The sequence below is a fragment of the Pempheris klunzingeri genome, chromosome 2, assembly GCF_042242105.1.
Source record: "Pempheris klunzingeri isolate RE-2024b chromosome 2, fPemKlu1.hap1, whole genome shotgun sequence".
Classification (NCBI taxonomy): Eukaryota; Metazoa; Chordata; class Actinopteri; order Acropomatiformes; family Pempheridae; genus Pempheris; species Pempheris klunzingeri.
This window is the reverse complement of record NC_092013.1, coordinates 5,925,853-5,942,884: the sequence shown is the minus strand read 5'-3', so window position 1 is coordinate 5,942,884 and position 17,032 is coordinate 5,925,853. Positions and strand designations below refer to the sequence as shown.

General features: G+C 42.3%; 1 protein-coding gene across 3 annotated transcripts in view; it reads left to right on the top strand.

The window, feature by feature from the left end:
* Positions 1-17,032, top strand: part of celf4 (CUGBP, Elav-like family member 4) — a 76,840-nt gene that overhangs the window by 58,297 nt on the left and 1,511 nt on the right. The window contains exons 3-11 of one of the 3 annotated variants that reach the window (XM_070850868.1): positions 4,279-4,327; positions 8,937-9,065; positions 10,030-10,109; positions 10,432-10,572; positions 10,885-11,023; positions 12,412-12,564; positions 12,996-13,106; positions 15,213-15,275; positions 15,760-15,837. In XM_070850868.1, the coding sequence (XP_070706969.1) occupies positions 4,279-4,327; positions 8,937-9,065; positions 10,030-10,109; positions 10,432-10,572; positions 10,885-11,023; positions 12,412-12,564; positions 12,996-13,106; positions 15,213-15,275; positions 15,760-15,837 (943 nt within the window). Of the gene's footprint in view, positions 1-4,278; positions 4,328-8,936; positions 9,066-10,029; positions 10,137-10,431; positions 10,585-10,884; positions 11,037-12,141; positions 12,156-12,411; positions 12,565-12,995; positions 13,107-15,212; positions 15,276-15,756; positions 15,838-17,032 lie in introns of all 3 variants that reach the window. The other 2 variants (XM_070850875.1, XM_070850884.1) reach the window with 2 other exon arrangements.

The window sequence follows — 17,032 nt, the reverse complement described above, 5'->3', positions numbered from 1 at the left end:
AGTACACTAAAGAATCAGTAGGCTAAATATATGTATGAACGGAAAGCAGAGAAAAAACCCAAACACCTCGACGTTTAAATGGAGACAAAATGAAAGTGTTTGGAACGTGGAAGAAAAAAAAAACAGGCGTCCAGCTGCAGAATGTAAAAGAGAGCGAGTTTTGACAACAGTAGAAGAAGAATATTATGAAGGCAGCCCTCCTTGCTTCCCTGGGAGAGTTTCATGGAGTGCTTTCTCACTGTGATAATGAAATGACCTGGCCTGCACTGCTCCTCTCTCTCTCGCAAAAACACATCTGCTAGACGAGGGTGAAAATGAGAAAATCCTACCTCCTCTCCCGAGTTTCGTAAAGCATACTTTCAATATTCTTTTCCACAGACAATGATGGGATGGGAGTGCGAGTGACTGTGAGCTGTGTGTGCATGTATTAGTTTGTGTGTGGTTCTGGATGCTCGCTGTCCTGAGCAACTTGTAATAAACTATATTTGAAGCACATTTGACATAACAAGGTACTATACAGAAATTCAGTGGATAGAAATCCCATAGAGTTGTCATCGTAATTGTGTTTTTGTAACTTCATTTCTGTGGCTTGCACACAGCGAAATCAATACAGTAAGCAGCAAAACTCAGATCAAGGACTTCAATTTTGTCCCATTTCAAGGTGGAATCCAATATAGCAAACTATAGTCCCGCACTGTTTTGAACTAATCTTGTGGGCCTCGCTAGACATTCAGGCCGGACTAGTCTGATTCAGAAGAATGACTCACCAGTTTGGTACAGCACAGACTGCATGCGGACCATGTATTCCCTCAGCTTCTAGTTAGCAGGGAATCTATGGCAGCACTGAGGCAGAGCGCTGTCATTGAGTTACATAATCAACAGAGGAGTGTAGAACGAATGTGTGTGTGGGGGTGTGTGTGTGTGTGTGTGTGTGTAGGCGCGCGTGTGTGTGTGTGTGTGAGAGTGTTGTTCTCATGCGTTTGTGTAGCCGCAGTTCTCTTTGAGCTGTCGATCATGTGGTACACCAAGGCCACTCTAACACAAGGCTGCTGAGGTGGACTTTCAGCAACAATGGAGCTTAGCCTGCGTGTGAGTATGTGTGTGTGCGCTCGCTAGTGTTTTTAAAGGCATACGCGTGGATAAATAGGCGGCCGCATGTACAAGGCTGAGGAGAAAAGCATGCTACATGTGAGGTATTAGGTGTGCATCCTGAGAGATGAGCCAATTTACATCACATGTTGACTCACAAGGACACATTTACATATCTATTGTGTGTGTGTGTGTGTGTGTTTATTTGTATCCTGTTGTATGTTTCCATGCATGCTTGGATGCATATGCCTATTTGTGATTTTGCATGTTTGTGTATGAGCCAAGCTTGTGTGTGTGTGTGTGTATAAGCGTGCATGTCTAGTCACGTAAGACTAATCACTTGTGCCTGATTGTGTGTGTACACGTGTTCATATATGTGCGTACGTCTCCATCACAGGCCCTTTTTGTGTAAATGTGGATGATTCCTCATACTGGCATTAGGCTAAAGAGAGCTTGTTGTATTGTGTGTGCACTGTCTTGCTTCTGCTGCTCAATGATGCCATCTGGCTTTGGCTAACACCACCACAGACATCCGAGGGGGGCTATCCGTGCTAGTCAGCGTCTGGTTTTAACAACTGTTTTGGGATCAGTTGTCCAGTGGCCTGGTGCTAACTCACCCTATTATGAGCAGGATGGTAAAACTGACCTTGAAGCAGTTTATTGGCCTGAGATAATGGAAACCACTGATAGAGAGCCCATGAAACTCCACTGAGCTTTCAGTGACAAAAGAAAATAATGCCTCAGCCACTTAACATGATTTTGAACTGTATCTAAAGATTTATGACATCCTTCGTGTTGATGCTCAACTAGGGATGACAAATGAAGAAACGATGATTGATGTGTGAAGTTTGTTCATGGGATTGTAGGTGTTAAGAATGAATGTTAGAACAAAATCAAGAATTGCAGTTTCATTAAAAAGAAATGCTTCAAGTTTGACGTCTAAGCTAAAATGAATGTTATGATAAGTGAGGTATTGTGATTTTTATTTTTGGGGCGAGAGCAGAGAAGGGTCTTTTCTGTTTTTTCTTATCCAATATTTATATTGTATTTCAGACTCTCTTGTGAGATTTGTCAGATAAAAGAATAATTACATCAGAAAGATGATGTGCGCTATTGATTAAAGAGCTGTGTTTTGTCATATGTATAAGACAACGTCAATAGCCTACTGTTATATTATTTAGAAATCCAAGGAGGCAGGGTGTTGCAGTTTTTTTCCAAATTGAGGGAAAAAATCCAAAGAAAATATTGGTGATGCTGCAAACGGTTTTCTTTATTTCATAAAGTAAACACAAATGATCCTGGAAATCTCAGTGAAGTGAGTGAAATTAAGAGCAGGAAAATTAAACATAACCTCAGAGGGTCAGTGCCATCATATACCGAGCGGGTTAAGACCGGTGCTTGCATATAAAACCTGTGGAGGTGGAACACAATTAGGTCAGATTGAGGCCAGACCATTTGTATGGGTCACGGTAAAAGCGCTCATATGTATGCAGGCTTATAGGCCCCTTGGGAGCACTGGGCTGACCTTGTCCCATACTCTGATCTATGTCCTCATCTCCCCCCACTATACTATGTCCTCTTTTCCTCATCCCTCCCCCTCTCCTCTCAGCCTTCCTCCCCCCCATTTCCTTTTTTTATCACCACATTTCTCTCCTCTCAGACACACTCGCTTTTTTATTCTCACTTTTTTTTTTTTTTCAATTAGTTTCTCTTCTTTCTCACCCTGTTTGGTTTCACCCCCCTCCTAAAATCTCTCGCACACTTTTTTTTATTCTCACCCTTTTTTGCTCTTTCACTTTTTTACTCATATTTTTTCATTCCCTTTTTTTCCTGTTCCCCAATTCTTTTATTCCCTCTCATCCTTTTTCCATATCAACAGCCAGTCTGATAAATAATGCATCACAGCGCATTAAAAACATTAGTAGGCTTCTCTTGGCTGTCAAAAAGAGGGAGGAGATGAATGAGAGGAGGGAATGGGTAACTCCATTTTAAATAAGTGTTATGGAGAATGATTTGATTTAATATTGGCCGCAGAAAAGGGCGAAGGTCCGAGCATTAATTGTGTTTGCGTTGCAACTTTGTGTCCCCGCGCTCAAAGGTTTTGACTTTGGTGAATCATCTGAAAGCCACGAGATTCATTAAGATGGTGATGATCAGCAAACTCAAAAGAAAAGATTTAATGACATTTAGCAAAACACTGATGCTGCACAGAAACTTGACCTTTCCCTCCTCCCCTTACATCCTCAGCTTTCTCCCCCACTCTCCTTCCCTCCTTCCCTCCTTCCCTCCTTCCTCTTGGCGGCGTGGCGATTGGCATTATTAAAAATTGATTGGCGGCGAGCGTTTAGCAGGGTGGCGAGGCGGAGAGGGAAGATTTGACAGGCAGGAGTGAAATGAAAGGAGGGCCTCGGAGGACACGCTGTGGAAAGGTCTCACTGGGGGACAGACGCTGTGTGTGTGTGTGTGTGTGGTGTGTGTGTGTGTGTGTGTGTGTGTGTGTGTTTGAATGCACAAGCTTGTGCGCGATGCAAAGAGAAGATTGTACAAGAACATTTTGTGATGCTTAGGAGTTAAATTCATACATACTATGTTTATACTGTGTGTATGGGTTGATTTTGCTGTGTGTGTGTGTGTGTGTGTGTGTGTGTGTGTGTGTGTGTGTGTGTGTGTGTGCGTGCGTGTGTGTGTGTGCGTGCGTGTGTGTGTGTACTTCCACCAAAATATATTTGAATGCACAGTGTCAACACAGACCCGATCACGATAGCACACGAGCATCCAGAGGCGCCCACAGAGAATACACAGCCACAGTGGCTCTGCTGACCCACAGTTACCCCTCCGACATCCTCCCTCCATCCGCCTTTCTATCGTTCCCTTCATCCCTCTGTTTATCCCCCTTTCCAACCCTTCCCTCTCCTTTCATCTCGGATCAAATAATATTTCCAACCCATATTCCCAACCAGCTATTCCCCCAATGGCTATAAGTGCTACAGCTTTGGAGATTTTCAATACACTTTACCCGCAATTTGGCTGAGTGATTCTAAAAAAAAAATTTTTTTGGAGGGGCCAGGGGTGGAGAGGGGTAAAAGCATGTGCTATTACATAATAAACATGATGCTTACTGGCTTTCTTTGTCTCTCGTTTTCCTCTTTTTCTCTCTCTTTTTGCTTCTCTTTCTCTCTCATCTCACAGATGAACAGACCAATCCAGGTGAAGCCAGCAGACAGCGAGAGTCGAGGAGGTACTGTATACCCTGCCTTCCTTCTTTTCCTCCCCCCCCCCCCTTCCTCGGTACCTTCCTTCTTTTGTTCTAGCCCTACAAACATGCTGCCTGTGCGTATCAGCCTCACCATTATCTGTCCCATTAGACGATGCCCTGTACCACGACGCAGGCTGACAGCGCGGCCTGGCCGGACCCTCCACTATTCAGAACACATTATGTAAACAGTGCTCCTCCTGGCTGGCGGGGCCTCCAGCTCCTTTCTTGCATTTTCATCATATGCACTGATGCATGCACACATGCACGTACATACATAGAAACATGCGGGTCTTGTCGCGCTTGGGCTTGGGGGCAAAACAGGTCACTTCTTTTTGTCAAGCACATTTTGATAGCGCTGTCTGCAACTAGGAAAATCCTGTTTGACTCATGTCACAAGTTCGTATCCGCCAAATTAACTGCAGATTTAAATGACAAATCCGCGTGAATGCCTAGTCTGGTATTTTGCGTGTGTCAGTCTTTATTGACAGCTGAGACAGCTTAAAGCACATTTTCTATGTCTAGACATGTAGTGACCTGCTCCTGACATCAATCAATGCACTGTACAAGAGAAGATTGATGCAGTTTGACCATTTTCAGCTAGAGTCTTTCAAACTTTGCAGTTGTTAATATAATTGGCACCAGAGCGATTCTTCAGCCACAAGAAAGTAGGAAAAAGAGAGAAGGGGGAAAAAAGGAAATAGAGCATGCAAGGAGTTGAAGGTTGATAAGCAAAGAGAAGCATAAGGACTGAGAGAGAGGTGTTAGCCTGTAAAGAAAAAAAAAAACCTATATGGAAAGGAAGAGAGATTGTGCGACATCCTCCTCTATTTAGTCTGGAGGTGCTCTGAGTATGATTGATGGAGCGGGAGGGAACAGAGGCGAGCACCAAGCGTGAGGAAGCAAAGTGAGGGCAATGCAGGACGTCCACACCTCTGTCTGTTATTTGGGTCTCTCCTTCTCTGCCTGTCCTCAGCCCACTTCTGTTATCCTGATTCCTCCCCCCATACATCTATTTTCCCAAGATTACTTCTGTGTCTGTTTGTTTCTTCTCTATTGCTAGTTTTTTTTTTGTTTTTTTGTTTTTCTCAGGCATGAATGCAAAGCTACATTGTGCTGTTGCAGAGCTACAGTTTTAATTGCAGTGGTGGGAGAAGCACTCAGATCTTTTGCTTACACGTAACACTGAGAAAATACATTAGAAGTAAAAGTCGTGCATTTAAAATCTTATCCTACTTATGTAAAAGTATAAAAGTATTATTATTTTTTTTATTAAAACATAAAAAGCAAATGTACTCGCTCTGCAGAAAAATGTCCACTTTGACTGTATTATATACTACATTATTAAAGTTTTAATGCTGTCAGTAGCATTTTACTGGTGTATCTCCTGGAGTTGAGGATTTTAAATATCTTATATAAAGTGAGGTAGTTAAGTCCAGTGGTTATCAACCTAAGGGTCAAGCCTCCTCATGTGGGTCACAAAATAAATCTGGTAGATTCTTAGATGATTAATGAGGTACAAAAGAAGAAAAAACTCCAGCTACACAGGTTATTTTTATTTTGGACCTTTCTCTAATCTCGGTGAATACGGATAATTTTACCACTTTGAGCCTCGAACAGTAATTTAAATTAAACCATCTGAGTAGTTCAGGTGGAAAATCACTCAGTGATTGGTTGAGCATAGACACCAACTAGACACTGATTTTAATAAGAGACCACAAGCTGAAAAACTGTTACCTTTATCAGTGCATTGAATTTTAGAGTCATCTTATTGAAATTTTTTTTTTAAATGATATCTTAAGGGGAACAGTGGCAAGAAACTATATCTGTCCAATAAATGCAGTGGAGTAAAAAGTACAATGTTTCCCTTGAGTAAATGGACTTTGTTGCCTTCCATCACTGTCTAATTGATAATGTTAGGGAGGAATACTACTGTTAAAAATACAAATGACAAGTAATACTACTGTTGAGCAGCATAAATAAATAATGAAAATTAGATAGTAATACTTTTTATAGCTCTTGGTAATACTCCTGCCGACTTAAAATGACTGTAGAGGGAAATCAGGGAGTCATTGTCATATGCTGTGTGTGTGTGTGTGTGTGTGAGAGAGAGAGAGCTTTACATCGTTGTTGACACTCTGGTGTATATTGATTTGCTCTCTAGTTGAATATGAGTGTGTGTGCATGTGTGTGAGTGTGTGTTAAAAGTCCTTTCCCAAAGAAAGATGTAATGTTTATTGGTGCTTTCCCTGGGGAACTGTAGGCTTTGTCCACCGATGAGGTGTGTACCGTGAATCTGTATGTGTGTGTGTGTGTCTAAGAGAGAGAGAAGGTGGGGGGGGGCGGGGGAGGGGGGGGGGCAAACATTTCAAGATTTTTGTGTGTGTGTGTGCATATGTGTGTGTCCTCCACCACCCCTTATGTGAGCTCCACTCTTGTAAACACCCCCCACTCCCAGTGCAAGGCCAGAGCGCAGATTAGTCTTGTTGACTCGGCAAGGACACCCTGTCAGGCACAGGCAGTGGGGAACGGACCCTAAGCGCGCACGCACGCACGCACACACACACACACACACACACACACACACACGTTCATTTGCAGGGCGCATTCAGAGGCAATTGCACTGAGGCTCATTAATTTCCCAACATATACATCCATTTCCACAAAGCTCAGATTCTGTGTAACGTAAAAACAGACGGCCTCGCACACCGACACATCTGCTACCGTTGTGCACTAACACACTTTCACCGTCTGCCTCACACTCATTCGGTGACTCAATCATGCTGTCAGGGTGAATAATGAACCAATGATGGACCTCAGTCTGGCTATATTTTATTAAAACCCATACATGTAGAATTAATATCCGATTATATCATCCCACAATTCTTTTAGACACCAAAAAAGTTTGTTTGTAGGAAAATCAGGAAAAGAGGAATTTGGTTTGGGTTATGTGTTGCTTTTGGTCCACAGAGACTTTTTACCAAATGTTCTGAAGTGACAATTTTAACTTCAAGATAGGAGAAGACAGCAGTTGCTATGTGCAAATGACTGGTTGCTATGCTATGTTCATAAATGAGAAATAGACCAGCACATGTATTAAATGAGTGCTTTCTGAACTGATAACATGAGCAAGCAGTGAGTCACTTTCCTAATGTTTTATCTGGTGCATTCCTGTACAGAAAGTGTTGTTAAAAGTGTGCATTTTATTTTGAAACAACACAGCTGCCCCACATTTATGTAGCTGGATTCAACATAACCTTTGACTTATGCAAATTACTGGCTATTTCTGTCTTATTATATTTATTTGTATCTAATTTATTTGTTTCACAGTTACACTTGCTGCCTCATTATTGTGCAACAGGCGCAAGCATCCTGTCTGTGATGCATATTTAATAATAATAACAACCAAATGTGTGGTTACATGTAAACAAAGCCCCACGGACAAACTCGCTGTGGATCTTAACATAGACCTCCATTAAATTTTAATCATGTCTTGAGAAGGACAGCCACACCAGCGTGCCTGTCTTGTCTAATACCTGTGACAGGCAAATTCCTCACAGATAGTGCTTTTAAATGATTGATGTGTAAAAATTGGCCGATTAGCGTGACAAGTCAGTCCCAGGGATTGTCAAACAAGCCATTGTTGGTTTCCATTAGATAATATGTCATCTTGGACAAAAACATCAGGTCAAAGAGTTACCATGATGTTGTGTGAATGGAAAAAATGAATGAAAATCAAAGACCAGATTTACAGTCCGCTTTGTCTCACTTATCAGCCTCTGAGAGATTCATTTACCTACATAACCAGTACTAGTGCTTTATTTGTAATTGTTCTAGTTTCTGTGTACAGTTTGGCACAATTAACAATAAAGATGGGTCCTGAAACAGAATGAGGATTGCTTCACACTTCCTACAGATGATGATGAAGGTCTGGAATAATTGTATAACCACAACATTCGCTCACTGCACTCTCGTGAAGAGTGGAGTGTCGTATTAGCCTCTAATCTAACATTTTGAGCTATTCTACAGCACTAAGACAAACTGGTCGGTTTGATTGTAAGTGAGATATTAGCCAGTAACAATATGGTCTGTCACAGAGGGATTGAGCACATGGTTATAAACACACGCAGGTCAAGGAAGCATTATATAATGTCGCAAGCTTTGTGGTGTCACCATCAGACAGACAGAGCATATGTGACTTTGGCTTTATATAACAAAATTATCGCCATCTGCCAGTGACTAGTTGTGCACATTTTAATTGTCATCCTATTGTTACTGCATTGCTGATGTTTTCCAAATGGAGCTGAGCACCTACATTTGACCGTGAACCCCTTTGTTAGTAAGTAACACTCAACAAGGATTTGTGGAAAACAGCTTCAAGCCTCATTCAAACCAAAGCGAGATCTAAAGACGTGTTCGCAACGTGAATAAATGGATGGACAACATATATCATCTTAAATAACATATACACCAAACGTTTCTTGCGTGCACGCAAGGATGAGCATGCTATTTCAGTGAGCGTAGCGTGTCTTTATGCAGATTATCAAAAAGCATCTCTGATCCTCTGATGATGACCTATTCCTTTCCCTTTTAGAAGACAGAAAGCTCTTTGTCGGCATGCTCAACAAGCAACAGTCAGAAGATGATGTGCGGCGCCTTTTCGAGTCTTTCGGCAGCATCGAGGAATGCACCATCCTCAGAGGTCCCGACGGAAACAGCAAAGGTGAGTTTATAGCTGTTTATGACTTTGAGCCAGCAGACTTTTTTTCACAGGCTACTGCACAGAAATGATTTGGCCTTTCAAAGTTGGTGACTTTGCAAAGTTCTGCTTAAACACTCCATGTTGAGTGATGTCAAAGAGGGCTATTTCACAACCATCAGAGGGGCGCTTACATAAGAATACTGTAGATTCTGTAAATTTCAACAGTAAATGCCATTTGAAAGCTTTGTCCACAGGGATGAGAGATATAAACCAGCAACTTTTTTTTACAGATGAACCCCATTAACCTCACAAGTCAACCTACATGGCTCTGATAAAGATGAATAAAAAAACAAGTCGACCTCCTTATTAACCACCAGGCTTCATGTCGTGCCAGAAAAATGTCCTTTCCAAATGTTGTCAGAGTGCTACACAAGTTCACTGCATGAAGTTCATCAGTGGGCTTAGCAGCCAATCAATGAGGCCCGATGATAACTAAGCCTGATGATTACAGTGGGCTTGATCATTCTGATTCCTCCGTGAAGCTCCATTAACATGGCCTCATCAGCCAGCTTACTCGGCTAAGTGGGCTTTAGCTCAATAATTACTGGGAACTTGATCATTCAAATTCATCAACGGGGCTTGTCAATAGTAAGCGACACCAGAATGCTCTGGCATTTTAAGCCCCATCAGAGGATACCAAAGTTGTTAATGGTGTCAGAGTGGCATGTTTAGCCTGCTTATTGAGCGCCAATCAACACTGATGCAACCCTCTTCGACAAAGAAAGCCTTGTTTACTAAGTGTTAGTTGCTGTAATGCTGTAGGAAACTTATTCTGGATCAAAAAAGGGAAACTTTTAAGTTTTTGTCTTGTTACTGGCAATGTTTTGCTGTGATACTGAATGATATACTTTTCAGCAAACTTTTCTCTTCTTTTTTTCACTGCCTCTTTTTTTCCTTACTCACGTTCCTCTCTCTCTCTCTTTAGGCTGTGCATTTGTAAAATACTCCTCTCACGCTGAAGCTCAGGCAGCCATCAGTGCACTACACGGCAGCCAGACAATGCCTGTGAGTACACCATATCTGTATAAGTGGGCATGTAGATTTATGTGAGAGAGGTGAGCCACGCAGGGAGCTGAGCCTCATAGCCCTTAATTACCTTCTTAAAGTTAAGTTAAGTTATACTTTATTAATCCCAGTAAGGAAATTTATCCTCGTCATACAACCCATCCTAACTATTTGAAGGCCGTGGGCCGTTGCTTTGGCAGGCAAAGATGTGTGTATTAGTGTGCAAGTGCAGATACAAGCTTATGTCATGTATCAGTACACACTAACATGTACCGTTTGTGTGTCTGTGTGCGTGTGGGTGGGCGGATGGGTGGGTGCACAGGGTGCCTCATCCAGTCTGGTGGTAAAGTTCGCCGACACGGATAAGGAGCGCACCATACGCCGCATGCAGCAGATGGCTGGTCAGATGGGCATCTTCAACCCTATGGCCCTGCAGTTTGGAGCCTACGGAGCCTACGCTCAGGCAAGACACGCCGCAAAACGTCTTCTTTATCCCGTTTTTTATTCAATGAGCCACGGAGATTAACTGGAGTGCTGAAGCTTAACTCACATATGAATTTTGAAATAGCAAAAAAGATGAGCTCCCTCCAATTAGGAATGCTGTATTTCCCTAGGACATGATGTAAAATGTCTTCATTAATGCTGAAATAATAAGACAATTTGAAGGATTCAATACTTGTTTTCTATCTAGTCTCTGTTTCCAGCCTCTATACTGTACTTCACTGTCCTTTTACACCCCCCCCATCCCCTTATAATCTCCTCCTCAACCGTGCAGGTGCAGCAGCAGGCGGCGCTGATGGCGTCTGTAGGCCAGGGAGGCTACCTCAGTCCAATGGCAGCCTTTGCTGCTGCCCAGATGCAGCACATGGCCACCATCAATGGCCTCCCTGGAGCACCGCTGACCCCAACATCAGGTAGGCAACGGTAGTGAAAGACCAGTGATTACATTTGCTGTGGAAATGGCAGCTATTACACTGCACGCACACAGATTATCAACCACTCCTTACTATAGCAAAGAGTAACTTGTTCAGATTAGTTGAAACGCAACCAGAACTGGCTTATCCTTAACAACACAGTAAAACGGACATTATTCCAACTCACAGTCTTTCATCATCCAGCAATTACTGTGCTTTACAAAGTCAGCTCTTATCCAACTTTTACATCTATCCTGGATTTTTCCATTCGAATTGCTTCCTCACATTACTTTTCAGATAGTTTGGTATCATGACACCAAACTATCTGAAAAGTAACGTGAGGAAGCAAAGCTCACTAGTTCTCTCCATGTTTTGCCAGCAAAGAGACCAGCAATAGCTTAGTGTACTGATGGGGCAACAGGGCATGCAGCGGTTCAGAGTGAGGCCACGGTTTAGTTTTCCGCATGAACAGTTGTGTGGACTAAAAACATTTGGAGCTTTTACACTCTGTACAGGTTTCTCCTTGTGGCAAACAGATATTCTCCCAAACTGCAGCGAACCCTTGTGTCTTTAGCATGGAGGCTTTGACGTGATGTGACTTTTCTCTGCCCATCCGCAAAAACTTAGTGAGAAAATGTCAGATGTACGTTGACAGGTGAGAACCCGCCGTACGGGAACCCACGAAGAGGCATGTCTGATGGTGTGACATCACTTTGGCCGTGCAGACACTCGCTACCCTTGTGGATGCGTCAAGCATAAATCAAGCATGGCAGTGTAGTTTACAAACCAATGGAGTACAAGGCAGGGCTTGAACAGATCAGTACAAATCAAAAATATGTTTTTCTCACTCGTTCAAATAATAATTTTTTCACTCAGTTAAAATATCCATGGCTTTCAGTCTCAGGCATGAAAATAAAAAAATGGGAGAAAAATCTAATCTAAATAAAGTACAAGATGCTTTTGAAAATAGTTCCTTTAAGGACTTACTGTAGCATTTTGGGGGGGGGGAGATAAAGTTGCTAAAGTTCCTACATGCACTGAAGGTCTCCAAATGAACGTAATGCATTGTGGCATAATATGCAACCATCTGAGACAAATACATAATCGGTACTCATAAGATATCATCAACACAGTATTCCCTCTTTTTATACAATATGTCTGAGATTTAGCTCTAATGGCTGTTGTGTCACAGTAAGGGCCATACTGGGACAAGAAATCAGCCCTGACATTTAGTGTCTTCACCGGCCCACTGGACCGGCCCCTCTGACATTTCCAAGAGTTACTAGGTGGCCAGTCAAAGTAAAACTTCTCTATAATATCTTAGAAAAAAATACGGTGGAATTCTTACTGTTTCTGTCTGTCTTTGTCTGTCTGTTCTGTGGCTGCAGGTGGCAGCACTCCTCCAGGCATCAGCGCCCCCACAGTGACCAGCATCCCCTCCCCCATTAGTGTAAATGGTTTTACCGGCATGCCACCCCCCCAGGCAAATGGGCAGCCTCCTGCAGAGGCTGTCTTCACCAACGGAATACACCATTACCCTGGTAGGTCTGATAAATTCAGGGACACGTATGCAAACACACAAAAGAGCTCTCGGAGATGCAGGAAGATATAAAAAATAACACAGTATACATTATGAATACACTGTTTATGTTAAACCATGACTTCGTTGAAATGAAGCTTGTGTCCTTTAGACCCACTCTGAAATAAACACATCCATTGCAATGGGAAAGTGTGCATGCTGCTGGCTTATAGGCGTGAATATCCTTGAAGCATGTTCAAGAGGCCGAGGCCAGATGAACGTAGCCCGCAGACAGTCAGCATGTCGAGGAGATGAGTGTTTGGCAAAGGTGCTTATGGGCTGCTGGAGCCTAAGTATGCGCTTGTGTCATGAGCCGTGGCTAGTACCTCACTGGTTTTTGTCTGTGAAGAGGTGGAAGAAAAATCTGTCTTTTTTACACTCTTGTCTCTCCAGTGTTGCAGGAGGTGGTTTTTAGGGAGGACTCGGAGAAAAACGGCTTGGGCGTGGCTCCGCGGAGTTGTTTTGGGGTTCAGGGTGGCTGCTTCCTCTCCTCTCTCTCTGAAGGTAGCGCTCCATCCCCTCCTCCTCCTCCTCCTCCTCCTCCTCCTCCTCCTCCTCCTACCCATCCTCTACCCCCCGCCCCTCCTTCCATCCCAGTTCCCCATGGGCTCAAATAAGGGTCGAAAAGATTTTGAGAAATAATTTCCAACGCCTGTGGTTTTATATCACCCTTTGTAAAGCTGTGAAAAAACCTGCATGAGACATTCACGCTTGTAAATGTTTAGCAAAGAGATGATGAAAAGATTGGAGTTTAGATTCAACGCAGAAAACTGTGTCACACTCCAACTTCATATCTCTGTATTGTAACTTCTACGACCAATAATGGACCATCCCTTTGTCTACCAGAATGCCTCTAAACCTGATCTTTGCCCCCTCAGTGTTATGTATAACAGACTGTGCACGTTTATACTAGGTTGTTCTTGTTTTGTACATCTCATTGCACAATGTTAGACTGACTTAAGTGGCTCTTGTGGTATATTTCACTGATGTCTACTAACTTTTAAATGCATTAACTTTAACAATTCTTATTTCTATAAAACATTTTTGTTCCTTATATATACAATTATTCTCTATGACACTGATCAGAGTTAGTTTGATGTTCGATGTTTGTTATGTTAAATTATTGTGTCTTGTACTGTGCTGTTTTTTGAGTTTTCGGGACCCCCTCGAAATAAGATGATACACGTCATAGGGTTTATCCTGATGTAGTGAAATTCTTAGATACACACATTCAGGTTGAATTTAAGTTGAATTTTGGGCCTAATTTAACAGCTGAAAGCAGAGCCAAAATTCACACTTGTAACCTAAATATGTGTTTGGATGTAATGTAAGTGTCACACATGGTGTGGGAACTCTGAGAACTGATTTTCACAGTTTTATTCATTAAATCTGTACTCAGATGTCCACAGACATCAGAATCTTTGTATAACCTCACCATTAATATTGATATCTTGACAAATTTTATTCAGACACTCATCTGTTTTTTTTTTTTGTACAGCTACAGATCTTTTCTATACGTCCACAAACTCAATTTTTCATTCAGGTTTTTGGAGGATTATATACAGCCTCAGGCTTTAGAATTATTTCTGGACATGATTTCACAAGCTTAAAAAGCACTGACCTGTATTTGAGCCCGTACTTCTTTCACTTCTTCTGGCTTTCTGACCCGTGTTTCAGTGTTGCTGTTAGTCCACGGTGTGTTCAGCACTTCTTTGGTTTTTGGTGATAGTGGGGTTATCGGTGTATGTGTGTGTGTGTGTCTGTGTTTTCTCAGTGGTGTATTTGATGTGCATGTACAGTGCTATGTGTACAGATGTAGTGTGTACAGGTATCGAGTGTGGCGCAGCATCTGTGGTAGTTATAGGTGTGTTCAGAACAGGACGGGGGAGAATTTGTTTCACATTTTGAATAATTAATTGTGTCTCCAACATGTGAAGTAATAGCAACAGGTGCATCCAGTGATGTGTGTGTTGTAATTGTCCTGTTTTACATGTTTAACTACAGCAGATTGTCAGAAAAATGAACATATTTCTTCTCCATAAGATCTGTTTATAATAGATACAAGTTTATGGCACATTTCTTTCTTTCTTGTGGTGACAGTGGAGCCATGTGTTGTTGTTTTTTTGTTTGTTTGTTTCAACCTTGGTCATTCAGAGTTTTGCTTTCCTGCTTTTCTGGGGGGGGAAATAGCTACTTTTGAAATGCTTTAGAAAGAACATGAAGTAAAAAGCTCAGCAGAAGAGAGAGAGAGAGATTCAGAATTCAGTTCCTCACACACTGAAAGCGAAGCAAGTTGGCACCTCGCTGTTCGCCTCTCTAACCTTTTTGCTCTTCCTCTCCTGTCTGTTCTTCTCTCCTTCCATCCCTCCTCCTTCTCACCCTTGTTATGTATTTCTCTCGCCTTCCTGCGTGCCCTCTCCTCTTCTCTTCCATCTACATTCTCCCTCCGTCTCTCTCTGCCTCATCTCTCTCCCCCTACACACACACACACACACACACACACACACACACATACCTCCATCCATCCATGCTCCCCTCCGCCACCACCTCCTCCTCCTCCTTTTTCTCCTTCTTCTTCTTCTTCTTCTCTCTGTGTCTCTGGCGGAGCAGCTCAAAGTCCCACTGCAGCTGATCCTCTCCAGCAGGCTTACACAGGAGTCCAGCAGTATGCAGGTCTGTCTGTCACTCTCACAACAGCACTGATCTGAGACTGTGTGTGTGTGTGTGTGTGTGTGTGTGTGTGTGTGTGTGTGTGTGTGTGTGTGTGTGAGAGAGAGAGAGAGAGAGGGAGAGAGAGTATGTGTGTGAGAGAAAGGGGGATGACAGAGAGAAAGATAAAGATCCCTTTGTTTGAATTTGAATTTTGATCATGTAACATTAAGTGTTTGTCTCTCTACATCCATTTATTCTCCCTGTTGTGTTCAGTGTGTGTGTGTGTGTGTGTGTGTGTGTGTGTGTGTGTGTGTGCTCTCGCAACACGTAGACTCCATTGTCTGTTATCTGATCGATTGCCTGCTGTGCCCCTGCATATATCACACATTGTTTGTATGTACCCAAGTGTGTGTGTGTGTGTGTGTGTGTGTGTGTGTGTGTGCGCACTCTCTAGTCATGGCTGTTATCTGATCCGCGCTGTGTGTGTGTGTGTGTGTCTCAGCAGCCTACCCCGCTGCATACGGCCAGATCAGCCAAGCCTTCCCCCACCCTCCACCCATCATTCCACAGCAGCAACGAGAAGGTAACACACACACACACACACACACACACACACACACACACACACACACACACACACACACACACACGGCACACCATTCACTCCTAAATATTCATACATGCTGCAAACATTTACTCACATTTACTTCTCTGTTCCTCTTCAATGGCATGTTTAATTAAAGAAATAGAAATATCCAGGCTATTCACAGTCCTCACTTTGTTTTCCAGTCATGGCTTCACCTTCTGTACACGGTCAAATGCAAAATATTCAGACTACTCACACTGACACAGAGTACAGCACACAGTATGAGTCTGGATTGACTGGAGGCTGAAGGCTGATTCTTATTTTTCATCCTTTTAAAACAGTTCAAGTAGGAAAAAAGTTCAAGATAAATACTAATGTAAAAATAATATTATGAGTATTTCGTCGTGTTTCGCTGGCTGCAGGGCGACTAACTTTTACTACCATTTACTATTATCACCATTAGTGTTTCTAACTGAGCTGTAAACCTACTGATGAACTCAATGCCCTCCAAGCTTGTGACACTCATGATTGTGACATTACTGCCCTCTTGTGGAAACAAACAAAATCATTTAACAACTGTGGCATCCCAGAGTTTGCAGTTTGATCATTTAGTAGTAATGTGAGGCACCCCAAAACTAGTGACACGTATGACGGCATGCTGAGATAAACACCCTGTTCTAATACTGAACTTAAGTTAATATTGGGAAAATATATCTCAAGCTACATGACCTCAACACCAAATGAAAGTAATTGCACGTATCCTAAGTATCTTTGACATTAAATAAGAAAGTTATTGTTAAATAAGTGTTTTACGCTAAAAACCTCAGCTCATGTGAGGGGTTGTAGCATCAAGTCTCACAATTTACTATCACAAAGAGAGCAGAAAATCTCACACTATAGATTATCAATTAATTATATTATTAATTAATTTTTCTGTGAAATGATAACTCAGTCACTTCGGCTTTAGTGTGATTTGACGCTACAAAACCGAACAGAACAGAACAGAAATCTCGTCAAAATAACCAAAACTGTTATTACTGATAGAAAATCAGAGCGAGAAGCTTCCTTTAAGTTCAGCTTCTCTAAGAATATGCTTTTCTATTCACTTTATTTATTTTATCCAAAGCCGTCATTATCTTCTTGCTTTCTCATTGTTTTGTATTTTCTTCCTGCCGTCACCGAGTCTCCTCCT